This window comes from Oncorhynchus keta, chromosome 13 (genome assembly GCF_023373465.1).
Source record: "Oncorhynchus keta strain PuntledgeMale-10-30-2019 chromosome 13, Oket_V2, whole genome shotgun sequence".
NCBI lineage: Eukaryota > Metazoa > Chordata > Actinopteri > Salmoniformes > Salmonidae > Oncorhynchus > Oncorhynchus keta.
Genome location: NC_068433.1, coordinates 22,098,580 through 22,111,585, shown reverse-complemented (window position 1 = coordinate 22,111,585; position 13,006 = coordinate 22,098,580). Strand labels below are relative to the sequence as shown.

At 43.2% G+C, this 13,006-nt stretch overlaps 1 protein-coding gene across 1 annotated transcript; it reads left to right on the top strand.

Moving 5' to 3' along the window:
- Positions 1–1,640: 1,640 nt before the first annotated feature.
- Positions 1,641–6,948, top strand: tmem256 (transmembrane protein 256). Its single transcript, XM_035783676.2, has 4 exons — positions 1,641–2,160; positions 2,562–2,599; positions 6,100–6,180; positions 6,457–6,948. The coding sequence occupies exons 1-4, from the start codon at positions 2,079–2,081 to the stop codon at positions 6,598–6,600; spliced, it is 345 nt and encodes a 114-aa protein (XP_035639569.1). The 5' UTR covers positions 1,641–2,078; the 3' UTR covers positions 6,601–6,948.
- The last annotated feature ends 6,058 nt before the right edge of the window (positions 6,949–13,006 follow it).

Sequence of the window (13,006 nt, the reverse complement as noted above, 5' to 3'; positions counted from 1 at the left end):
CATAGGAAAACATTAGATTTTTTTACACGACTATTACTTCCCATTGCAATTTTTTTTCACATTTAGCACACAAAGTAAACGGTGACCTAAAGTTTAAAGTGGAACTTACAGCGTTTTAACTACTTTGCATATATGAAACAAACAGACAATCATAATATCTGTCAAAAAATATCAAATTCCCAGTTTATGCTACAAAATCTACGTTATATAACAAATTATATTTGACTCAACGTTCAATCAGTGGTAGAAAAAGTACTACATTTTCCTACTTGAGTAAAAGTAAAGATGCCTTAATAGAAAACAACTCAAATAAAAGTGAGTCACCCAGTAAAATACGACTTGATTAAAAGTCTAAAAGTTTTTGCTATTAAATATACTTAAGTATCAAAGTAAAGGAGCACACTCCAACACTCAGACATAATTTACAAACAAAGCATTTGTGTTTAGTGAGTCCGTCAGATCAGAGGCAGTATGGATGACCTGTAATGTTCTCTTGACAAGTGGATAATTTTCCTGTCAAAATGTAACAATTACTTTTGGGTTTCAGTCAATATGTACGGAGTAAATAGTAAATTATTTTCTTTAAAAAATTATTTTCTTTAGCGAAAAATGTCTTTAGTGAAGTAAAAGTAAAAGTTGGCAAAAATATAAATAGTCAAATAAAGTACAGATACCCCAAGAAATTACTTAAGTAGTACTTTAAAGTATTTTTACTGAAGTGCTTTCCATGAATGTATACAAAGGCATGTTGGCAGAATGAAGATAATAGAATTAACCAATACATTTCCTGGTAGTCCAAAATATATTGCTATCAGGTTGTAAATCACAGCTGGCCTGGTACATTGTTTGCTGCCTCTATTCTGGATGCACTGTTTCAGTTTCAATGACACAATATTCTGGACAAAAACGGACTAATGTAACTAAGGCTGGGAATGTCAATACAATCAAACTATCAAGGGCAATGATCACGTCAGTCATAACGTGGCTAATAGGCTAGAGTTAACATTAGCTAGATAGCTAGCTAGCTGCTAGGAGGATGTCATGTCATGCCATTGGAGGAGTGGGTGAGTGACTGACTTTTCCCCCTCATATTGTTTTTCAGTGGCTATACACAGCTAGAGATGCAGGTGGTTGTTTAGCTGGCTAGAACTTGAACAACTTTTCCAGTCAGCGTATCTCTGGCGTTTGCAAATTCAGAACAACTGGTGAATTTATGAACGTGCAACACCCTTTAAATATGACTTGTGTCAGTAAAAGTAGACAAAAAAAGTAATTGTTAGTCAAGAACGCTCTAGTTAACATGTAAATAGCCTAACCAGCTCTGCTACGGCTAGCAAAATGAACAGAGTGAGGTATTCTCTTACTTGTGTCTGGAAATAACTAGCTTGCAAGCAAGCTAACTTTAGTCAGTTTGCTTGGGTGCTTGGTTGGGACAAGCATGCAGGCTACAATTCCCCATTGAGGAGGCTACAATTCCCCATCGAGGAGGCTACAATTCCCCATTAAGGAGGCTACAATTCCCCATCTCTCCCCGTAGATTCTTTGGTGACGTTGTGTCCCCATAAGTGACACAACACTAAGCCAATCACAGCGCAACTAGAGATCATTAGGAAGCTCTACGCTACATATTTTCCGCTGGCTGCCCCACCACCACAGAAAGCACCGAGTTAGGCTGAAAAACCTGCATGTTGGAGCTGCCTTATTCAAGAAAGCAAAAAAAAACGACTTTATTAACTCCATGATTTTATTTTTGTACATTGTTTGACAACGGATATGTATTAATGCCAAAATAACACTCAAAACAGCCAACAAAAACATGGTGGGATCAAAACAGGTGGGGCTCTGCCCTACCTGTCCTGAATGACGGGTTGCCACTGCACTACACAGATGAAAGGGAAAACCTTTAACATTTGGTTGCACTTCAGAGTTATGAAATCTATCCCAGAAACTGTAACACAGCGGGCGCCATTTTGGCTCAGGAAACAACTCTGCAGGAGGATGTGCACTCACTAACGAGTCCCTACCGCACGCAGTTTCCTTCATCTTTCACGTCATTCGTCGGCTTGTGATACACAGCAATGGCCACTTCTTTGGTTGTGCAGAGGTTAGCAGGAGTGTCGGGGGCGCTCGCTGTCGCAGCGGGGGCATACGGAGCGCATGGTAAGAATCCACAGTTTATCATTGCGCGCTGCATGACAAACAGATTGCATGATTGTGTTGTTAACGTTAAAAGCAGTCTGCTGTTTTGTAAACGCTGCAGGATAGGCTATCGCTGCTTCATGTCACTCATTTGGCCATGGGGATGGGATAGTCCTGTCCAGACAGCATGGTGTAGAAATGCATAACAACAATGTATCTGTGCTTTCCGGCTGTAGTTTACTACTGTAAATGAAACCGAGCCTAATAAAAACTGCGCTCTGAAGGATATGTAGGCTGTAGGCTAAACTCTTTATGATCAAGTGACACACACATAGGATACAACACACGGTATTTTATGTGGCCCTACCCTTACTGTTCAGCTGCCATGACCCTTTACAATACCTACTATTTGTTTTATTCAGGTTTCAAAAACAAAGATCCAGAAGACTACTCGAGAGTGGTAAGTGTTATTGTTTTCGTATGGATTTATATTATAAATTGCGCCCACTACCAATACACTAATACACTGTTTTGATACCGTTTAATTAATATATGAGACTGTTATACCACCTCCTTCCTCCTTGTCAACTTCAAAATCAAATCAAATACAACTTTATTAGTCACATGAGCCATATATGACAGGTGAAATGCTTACTTTACGAGCCCCTAACCAACAATGCAGTTTAAAAAAAATATGAAAAAGAATAAGAGATAAAGAGTAACAAGTAATTAAAGAGCAGCAGCAGTCCAGATGGCCATTTGATTAATTTAGTTGTTCAGCAGTCTTATGGCTTGGGGGTAGAAGCTGTTTAGATGCCTCTTGGACCTAGACTTTGCGCTCCGGTACCGCTTGCCGTGCAGTAGCAGAGAGAACAGTCTATGACTAGGGTGGCTGGAGTCTTTGACAATTTTTAGGGCCTTTCTCTGACACCGCCTGGTATAGAGGTCCTGGATGGCAGGAAGCTTGGCCCCAGTGATGTACCTGGCCGTACGCACTACCCTCTGCAGTGCCTTGCGATCAGTGGCTGAGCAGTTGCCATACCAGGCAGTGATGCAACCAGTCAGGATGCTCTCAATGGTGCAGCAGTTGAACCTTTTGAGGATCTGAGGACCCATGCAGAATCTTTTCAGTCTCCTGAGGGGGAATAGGTTTTGTCGTGCCCTCATCACAACTGTCTTGGTGTGCTTGGACCATGTTAGTTTGTTGGTGATGTGGACACCAAGGAACTTGAAGCTCTCAACCTGCTCCACTACAGCTCCTTCGATGAGAATGGGAGCATGCTCGGTCCTCTTTTTCCTGTAGTCCACAATGATCTCCTTTGTCTTGATCACAGTGAGGGAGAGGTTGTTGTCTTGGCACAACACGGCCAGGCCTATGACATCCTCCTTATAGGCTGTCTTGTTGTTGCCGGTGATCAGGCCAACCAATGTTGTGTCATCTGCAAACTTAATGATAGTGTTGGAGTCGTGCCTGGCCATGCAGCCATGAGTAAATAGGGAGTATAGGAGGGGACTGAGCACGCACCCCTGAGGGACCTCTGTCTTGAGGATCAGCGGATGTGTTGTTACCTACCCTTACCACCTGTGGGGCGGCCCGTCAGGAAGTCCAGGATCCAGTAGCAGAGGGAGGTGTTTAGTCCCAGGGTCCAAAGCTTGATGAGCTTTGGGGGCACTATGGTGTTGAATGCTGAGCTGTCGTCAATGAACAGCATTCTCACTTAGATTTTCCTTTTGTCCAGGTGGGAAAGGGCAGTGTGGAGTGCAGTAGAGATTGCATCATCTGTGGATCTGTTAGGGTGGTTTTGGAGTGGGTCTAGGGTTTCTGAGATAATGGTGTTGATGTGAACCATGACCAGCCTTTCAAAGCACTTCATGACTTCAGTCATGAGTGTTTCGTGTCGGTAATCATTTAGGCAGGTTACCTTAGTGTTCTTGGGCACAGGGACTATGGTGGTCTGCTTAAAACACGTTGGTATTACAGACTCGGACAGGAGAGGTTGAAAATGTCAGTGAAGACACTTGCCAGTTGGTCAGCGTATGCTCGCAGTACACGTCCTGGTTTTGCCAGGGTAGGCAGTCATTGTAAATAAGAATTTGTTCTTAACTGACTTACCTAGTTAAATAAAGAATCTGTCTGGCCCTGCGGCCTTGTGAATATTGACCTGTTTAAAGGTCTTACTCATATCGGCTGCGGAGAGCGTGATCACACAGTCTTCTGGAACAGCTGGTAGTCTCATGCTTGATGGTTCGTCGGAGGGCATAGTGGGATTTCTTATAAGCTTCTGGGTTAGAGTCCCACTCCTTGAAAGCGGCAGCTCTAGCCTTTTGCTCAGTGAGGATGTTGCCTGTAATCCATGGCTTCTGGTTGGGGTATGTACGTATGGTCACTGTGGGGACGCACTTATTGATGAAGCCAATGACTGATGTGGTGTAATCCTCAATGCCATCAGAGGAATCCCGGAACATATTTCAGTCTGTGCTAGCAAACCAGTCCAGTAGCTTAGCATCTGCTTCATCTGACCACTTTTTTTATTGATTGAGACACTTGTGCATCCTGCTTTAATTTTTGCTTGTAAGGAAGAATCAGGAGGATATAATTATGGTCAACATTTGCCAAATGGAGGGCGAGGGAGAGCTTAGTATGCGTCTCTGTGTGCGGAGTAAATGTGGTCCAGAGTTTTTTTCCCTCTGGTTGCACATATAACATGCTGATAAAAATTTGGTAAACTAGATTTGTTTCCCTGCATTAAAGTCCCCAGCCACTAGGGGCGCCGCCTCTGGGTGAGCGTTGTCCTGTTTTCTTATGGCGGAATACAGCTCATTGAGTGCGGTCTTAGTGCCAGCATCAGTCTGTGGTGGTATGTAGACAGCTAGGAAAAATACAGATGAAAACGCTCTAGGTAGTTTGTGTGGTTTACAGATTATCATGAGATACTCTACCTCAGCGAGCAAAACCTTGAGACTTCCTTAGATATCGTGCACCAGCTGTTATTTACAAAAATACGTAGTCCACCACCCCTTGTCCTACCAGACGCCGCTGTTATATCCTGCTGATGCAGCGTATAACCAGCCAGCTGTATGTTGATAATGTCGTCGTTCAGCCACGACTCCGTGAAGCAGTTTTGAATGTCCCGTTGGTTGTTTTAATCTTCCACGTAGGTCATCGATTTTATTTGACAAAGATTGCACGTTTGCAGGCAGAATGGAAGGTAGTGGGAGTTTATTCAATCGCCTATGAATTCTCAGAAGGCAGCAGCCTGCCCTCCGGCCCCTTTTTCTCCGCTTTCTCTTCACACATATGACGGGGATCTGGGCCCCAAGAAAGCAATATGTCATTCACGTCGGGCTCGTTAGACTCGTTAAAGGGGGAAAAAGGATTCTGCCAGTTTGTGGTGAGTAATCGCAGTTCTGATGTCCAGAAAATATTTTCGGTCACAAGATACGGTAGCAGAAACATTATTTACAAAATAAGTAAAACAATTATTTCCAAACAACACAAAGATACGCACAAAAAAACACAATCGGTTAGGGACACGTAAAACGTCAGCCTTCTTCTCCAGGGTGCTATCTTCACTAACAATGCTGATCTCTAATGTAACATATTTCTCTCTATCCTGATTTGCGTGATGTATTGTTATCTCTGCCTTCTTGCTCTTTGTGCTGTTGTCTGTTCCCAATCATGTTTGGACCATGTTTTGTGCTGCTGCCATGTGGTGATGCTACCATGCTGTGTTGGCATGTGTTGCTGCCATGCTATGATGTTGTCTTAGGTATCTCTTTATGTAGTGTTGTGGTGTCTCTCTGGTCGTGATGTGTCTTTTGCCCTATATTTATAATTCATTTTTTACTTTAATCCCAGCCCCCATCCCCGCAGGAGGCCTTTCTGCCTTTTTGGTAGGCTGTCATTGTAAGTAAGAATTTGTTCTTAACTGACTTGCCTGGTTAAACTATCCTCCCCAGCTTTATGAGACGGCCAACAAGTACCACTTCTACCACAGCATAGCTCTGCTGGGTGCCTCTCGCTGTAGGAAACCTGCTGTGGTATGTACTGTATGCTTCCCTCCCATCATTATAATAATATAATTAAATGGAACACTATATTGTTGTAATAGAAAATACATCTCTATGGTTTATTCTAATCCTCCGTGTGCATGTATTCTCTGTTTTGTTTTGTATTCGTGATTTGTGGACCAAGTACATGTCTTTTCAGATGCTGTATGACACTATTTGAATGCTGTTTGTGCCAAAAACTGTACATATTGGTCTTGACAATAAGCAGATAAGCACACACTCTTTTCCCCTGTCTTCTCTCTGCAGGCGGGCACCCTCCTGGTATTGGGCACAGGGGCGTTCTGTGGGTCCTTGTACCACCAGGCCCTGACGGAGGACCCTGTGCTGAGGAAATTGGCTCCTTATGGGGGCATGTTCCTGATCGCTGGCTGGCTGGCGATAGCTATCTGACCTGACCATTAACCTCGGGCCCTTGAACCTTTGACCCCTACTGGTGCAGGATGACCTTGCTATGGGACACAAACTGACTGTTAAGTTCAGAGGACAGAGAAGTGGAAATGTCATGATAGGTGGATGGAGGGAAGGAGCGTTGGTAAAATGTCACTTATCTAAACCCTCCTATTTTTCTGTGGGTGTTAAAGGGAAGATAAGGTTGTGAGGGAACAGTTTTTAATCTTCCGTCATCACAGGCTGCCACGTACCCTGTGACTTAAATTTGTGTTTGTGTGCTTGAGTTCGTGTCGATCCAAAATACGAATGTACATTTATCCTTTATCACAAATAAACATGTTGAAAAGAGTTGACCACTTTTTCATCCCTCCCTTCTGAAGCTTTCTGAAACCACTCACTCACTCACTCACTCACTCACTCACTCACTCACTCACTCACTCACTCACTCACTCACTCACTCACTCACAGTGGGGTAGGAATTGCTGCTCATCCTCTAGTTCACCGGACCCACAGTGCTTACATAGTCTTGGTCTGTAGTCAGTCTGTACATTGTTAATGTCTTCCTTTGTTTGATTTCTTTGATTTTGACAAGGTGTGGTGCTACATTGATATGTCTATTTATCATTTGGTAACATTGAAGTTACCAAATTGCAGTCCTCTCTTCTGAGGGACCTGAGTTCTTATCAAGTTGGGCCTAGTAAGAGGTGTGTGGCAATAATAAACTATGTGGTCTGTAAGCAGCCAGCATGTGAAAATGTATGTGTGGGCCATTAGAAAAAAATGGAAAAATATGCACATTCACCATGTCAGGTGCAGGACAGAAGAATGTATCAAAGAGAAAGGGAATGTACACAACTCTGAAATGCTCCCATGGTGATTTAATCAGACGCACAATGAACACAACGTTTCGATCCGAAGTTTGATCTTCATCAGGTCGTACATACACCACTGTGAAACATACATACTTAAGTAACCTCTAGTGGCATATACATCCGGTCAGTTGAATACAGTGTACAGTACATTCGGGAAAGTATTCAGACCCCTTTACCTTTTCCACATTTTGTTACGCTATATTCTAAAATGTATTACATCGTTCAATCTACACACAATACGCCATAATGACAGAGCAAAAACAGGGTTTTAGAATTTTTTGCAAATGTATTTTTAAAAAAAACCTGAGATCACATTTTACTTAAGTAATACATTTTTCTTCAGTGAAGTAGCTATCAGCAGTCAGTGCTAGTAGGGGGGAAGTTGAGTGAGTGTTTGTTTTTTGGGGGTGGGGTGCTGTGGGATTATTTAAGATACTCTTTGAAGATGTAGGGTTTCAGATGTTTTTGGAAGATGGGCAGGGACTCTGCTGTCTTAGCGTCAGGAGAAATCTGGTTCCACCATTAGGGTGCCAGGATAGAGAAGAGCTTTGACTGGGCTGAGCGGGAGCTGCCCTCCTGTAGGGGTGGGAGGGCCAATAGACCAGAGGTGGCAGAACTAGGTACTTGTGTTGGGGGGTAGGGTTTGAGCATAGCCTGAAGGTAGGGAGTAGCAGTTCCTCTTGCTGCTCTGTAGGCAAATATCATGGTCTTGTAGTGAATGCGATCTTTGACTGGAATCCAGTGTGCGGAGGAGCCGGGTGACGTGGGAGAACTTGGGAAGGTTGAACACCAGGCGTGCTGCATTGTGGGTAAGTTGCAGGGGTTTGATGGGAAAGCGGGGAGCCCAGCCAACAGCGAGTTGTCCAGACAGGAGATGAGAAGTGCCTGGATTAGGAACTGTGCTGCTTCCTGTGAGGCAGGGTCACACTCAAAAGATGTTGTAGAGCATCAACCTGCAGGAGCGAGTCACTGCTTTGATGTTTGCAGAGGATGGCAGGGTCTTGTCCAAGGTCACGACAAGGTTCTTTGCACTTTGGGAAGGGGCCACCATGGAGTTGTCAACCGTGATGGCGATGTCTAGGAACGGGCAGGCCTTCCCCGGAAGAAAGAGCAGCTCCGTTTTGTCGAGGTCGAGCTTGAAGTGGGCCGACATCTAAGCTGAGATGTCTGCCAGGCACGCAGAGAATTCAGTTCATTGTTCGCTGTTAGGGGGTCCTGTGTGCCCTGGGCATTATTGAATCAAATCTAATCAAATCTGAATCACACTTGTCGAAAGATTTGTTCATTTTACTGAACGAGTTGAAAAGATCAGTCAGTAAAAAAAGCAGAACTGCCCATCTCTAATATAAAATTCCCAGAACTGGGTATTCAGAACACATGCCCATTGATTTTGGTATAATGTTTGAGCAGAGGATCACAGAGCTAGCCATGGCAAAATGAATAAAATTGCAGTAAATTTGCTTTAAAACTGCAACATTGTCTTTCAGCTCAATGAAAGAATTGCAGAAAATGCGCTTTACAACAGCAACATTTTCTTTACACTGCCAAGATGACTTTAGCTACCTTCCAGCTAGCTAATAGACTATGTTAGAGTTTACACTGCCAAGATGACTTTAGTTACCTTCCAGCTAGCTAATAGACTATGTTAGAGTTTACACTGCCAAGATGACTTTAGCTACCTTCCAGCTAGCTAATAGACTATGTTAGAGTTTACACTGCCAAGATGACTTTAGCTACCTTCCAGCTAGCTAATAGACTATGTTAGAGTTTACACTTCCTCTTCCAATGAAGTAAGGGGAGGTCAAAACAATGTCTACCAAATCTATTCATTTTAAAATGTTGATTACTTCATTCTTGCCATTATCATTCACCTGATAAGACAAGACATGACTTAGATGTTTTGCTAATATATGGTCGCCGGCTTGCCTGGACAGGGGTCCCTGGGCAATAAAAGTTTGAAAACACCTGACCCAGAGCTCAGGCTCTCGCAGCATCTCCAACTGTCGAGTCTCAGAGCGGGAGGAGAGAAAAAGGTCTGTGCTATCATTGGATCCTTCGGACCTCCCTACCCCATTGAAGTTGAAATGTAAAATGGTTAAGGGTTCAGGTTTAGGCTAGGAACTTCCCAAGGATCCCAAATAGCACTGACGACAGAAAAAGCAGAGGAACTTCTTATGCCAGTTGAACCAGAAGTAAATCCAACACCTTCCTAATGGTGGTCGGGGATGCAACAATGTAACTAAATTATTCTGTGCAAGAATGAGCTAAAAGTAACCTGTGGGTTACATACACTTCACGCAAAATAGACTTGGTGTTCCGACAAGTCCCAACATCTTTGACCTCAAAAGCATGCAATACATTAATACATACACAGCAGCGTCAATGTGTCTTTGACATCATAAAAGTACATACAAGTCTTTCTCTCTCTTGCTCTCTCTCGCTTTAGCTGGGGCTATGTTCGTTCCAACCAACAGAGCATTCTGGAAAGTAATTCAGACCCCTTCCCCTTTTCCACATTTTGTTACGTAACAGCCTTGTTCTAAAAATTTATTTATTTATTTTATTTCACCTTTATTTAACCAGGTAGGCAAGTTGAGAACAAGTTCTCATTTACAACTACGACTTGGCCAAGATAAAGCAAAGCAGTTCGACACAAACAACAACACAGAGTTACACATGGAGTAAAACAAAACATACAGTCAATAATACAGTAGAAACAAGTCTATATACGATGTGAGCAAATGAGGTGAGATAAGGGAGGTAAAGGCAAAAAAAAAGGCCATGGTGGCAAAGTAAATACCATATAGCAAGTAAAACACTGGAATGGTAGATTTGCAGTGGAAGAATGTGCAAAGTAAAAATAAAAATAATGGGGTGCAAAGGAGCAAAATAAAAATGGATTAAATAAAATCATCAATCTACACACAATACCCTATAATGACAAAGTGAAAACAGGTTTTTAGAACATTTTGCACAATTATTAAAAATAAAAAACAGAAATTCCTTATTTACATAAGCATTCAGACCCTTTGCTGTGAGACTCGAAATTGAGCGCAGGTGCATCCTGTTTCCATTGATCATCCTTGAGATATTTCTACAACTTGATTGGAGTCCACCTGGGGTAAATTCAATTGATTGGACATGATTTGGAAAGGCACACACCTTTCCATATAAGGTCCCACAGTTGACAGTGCATGTCAGAGCAAAAAACGAGCCATGAGGACGTAGTAATTGTCCATAGAGCTCCAAGTCAGGATTGTGTCGAGGCACAGATCTGGGGAAGGGAATCAAAACATTTTCTGCAGCATTGAAGGTCCCCAAGAACACAGTGGCCAGACGGAAGTCACTCTTCAGTAAAAGGCACATAACAGCCCGCTTAGAGTTTGCCAAAAGGCACGTAAAGGACTCTCAGACCATGAGAAACAAGATTATTTGGTGTGATGAAACCAAGATTGAACTCTTTGGCCTGAATGCCAAGCATCCCTACGGTGAATTATGGTGGTGGCAGCATCCTGCTGTGGGGATGTTTTTCAGCGGCAGGGCGTGGGAGACTAGTCAGGATTGAGGGAAAGATTAAAGGATCAAAGCACCGAGATTCTTGATGAAAACCTGCTCCAGAGTGCTCAGGATCTCAGACTGGGGTGAAGGTTCACCTTCCAACAGGACAACAACCCTAAGCACACAGCCAAGACAACACAGGAGTGGCTTTGGGACAGGTCTCTGAATGGCCCAGTCAGAGCCCGATCAAACATCTCTGGAGAGACCTGAAAATAGCTGTGCAGCGACGCTCCCCATCCAACCTGACAGAGCTTGAGAGGATCTGCAGAGAAGAATGGGAGAAACTCCCCAAATACAGCTTTCCCAACCTTGTAGCGTCATACCCAAGAAGACTTAAGGCTGTAATCGCTGCCAAAGGTGCTTCAACAAAGTTCTGAGTAAAAAGTCTGAGTACTTATGTAAATGTAGTATTAAAATTTGCCCCCAAAAAATCTCTACTTGTTTTTTCTTTGTCATTACGGGGTATTTTGTGTATTCAATTGTGTATTCAATTGTATTTTTTTACTCCTCGATCTTAGAATAAGGCTGTAACGTAACAAAATGTGGAAAAATTCAAGAGGTCTGAATATTTTTTTCCAAATGCACTCCATCTGTATTCAAAGTGAAAGTGCTAATGCCTTCCGTTGTCCTGACTGTAGGCTAGGGTTTGTGTGTGTTTGTGTGTCTCGGCCGTCTGCGCAGGGACCTTTGAAAATTGCTTACAATCTCCAAGTCAATTTGCAGGGGCGGCTCGAGCATGTAAACCAGCCGTCTGACTCTGACTGCACTGAAATCAGCAGGAATCTTATTGACTAAAGCATGTCCCAATTAACTCTGATCACAACTCATAAAACGCTCATTAGAAGGCCTATTGATGGGCAATGGGCAAGTCGGGGTCAGGCTATCAGACTGTGATTTGTAATCTCTGGAATGGAAACTTGGCGGCTACATGAGTTGCTGAATTTGGGCTCCTGAGACTATATAAGGAGAGGAGTGAGGAAATATACGTGGTGTTTTGGTGTGGGAGAAAGACTTGAGGCACATAAAAGCACCATCCTGCTGCAAATTGAAGTGAAATTGAAGTGAAATATGCTGACAGAAGAGAGAAATCTGCAGATTCATGATGTATCCAGTTGTTAGACACCCCACCCAACGGCGTGCAGTGTTGGGACTCCCCTCCCCGACACGCACACATAACCACACGCTGGGACTCTCCTCCCAGACAGTCAGTCATTAGTGAAAGCAGCGCAGCATACCCTCGTTTAGAATCCATAGACCTGATCACAACATTCTGCTCCACCAGGCTGTGTTAAAAGTATCTCTCTCTCTCGTTCTCTCTCTGACTGTCCCTCTCTTTCTCTCTCAGGGGCTGTTCTTCACTCGTGTTATCTCATCTCTTTCTCTATCCCCCATCTTTGTTTTTGCAGGCCAAAATAATACATGGATAATGATGATTCACTTTGTGAGCTTACAACCCCTCAGCATTGAGTTTGTCTGCCATTATTTCTGTGTATCCTTGCTTCGGGTTGTATCCTTGCTTCGGGTTGTATCCTTGCTTCGGGTTGTGTCCTTGCTTCGGGTTGTATTATCCTAAGTTGTGTGTGTCCCAGGTGCAGACTGTAAAGCAGGTTATCTCAAGAGAGTTTTGCCTCACAAGTCTCTACATGTCTTATTTATTTCATTCTGTGTACTTTTTTTTAACTGTAGAAATTCCTTTCCTTTCCTCCTCTCTCTCACCACCAGACTGGTTGGTTAGATAATTACCGCAGTACGAGGTCTGTGTCCCAAATTGCACCATATTCCTTAACATAGTGCGCTACTTTCCACCAGGTCACAAATGGCTCTGGTCAAAAGTAGTGCACTATTTAGGGAATAGGGTGACATTTGGGATGGAAGCCAAGCTTGTTTTGGGAGCGCTCTGCAGCCAATTGATTTCTTGGTTGTGGTCAGGATGAGTGTGAAGCTTGGCTGGTGAAAGACAATCACTCACACAAATA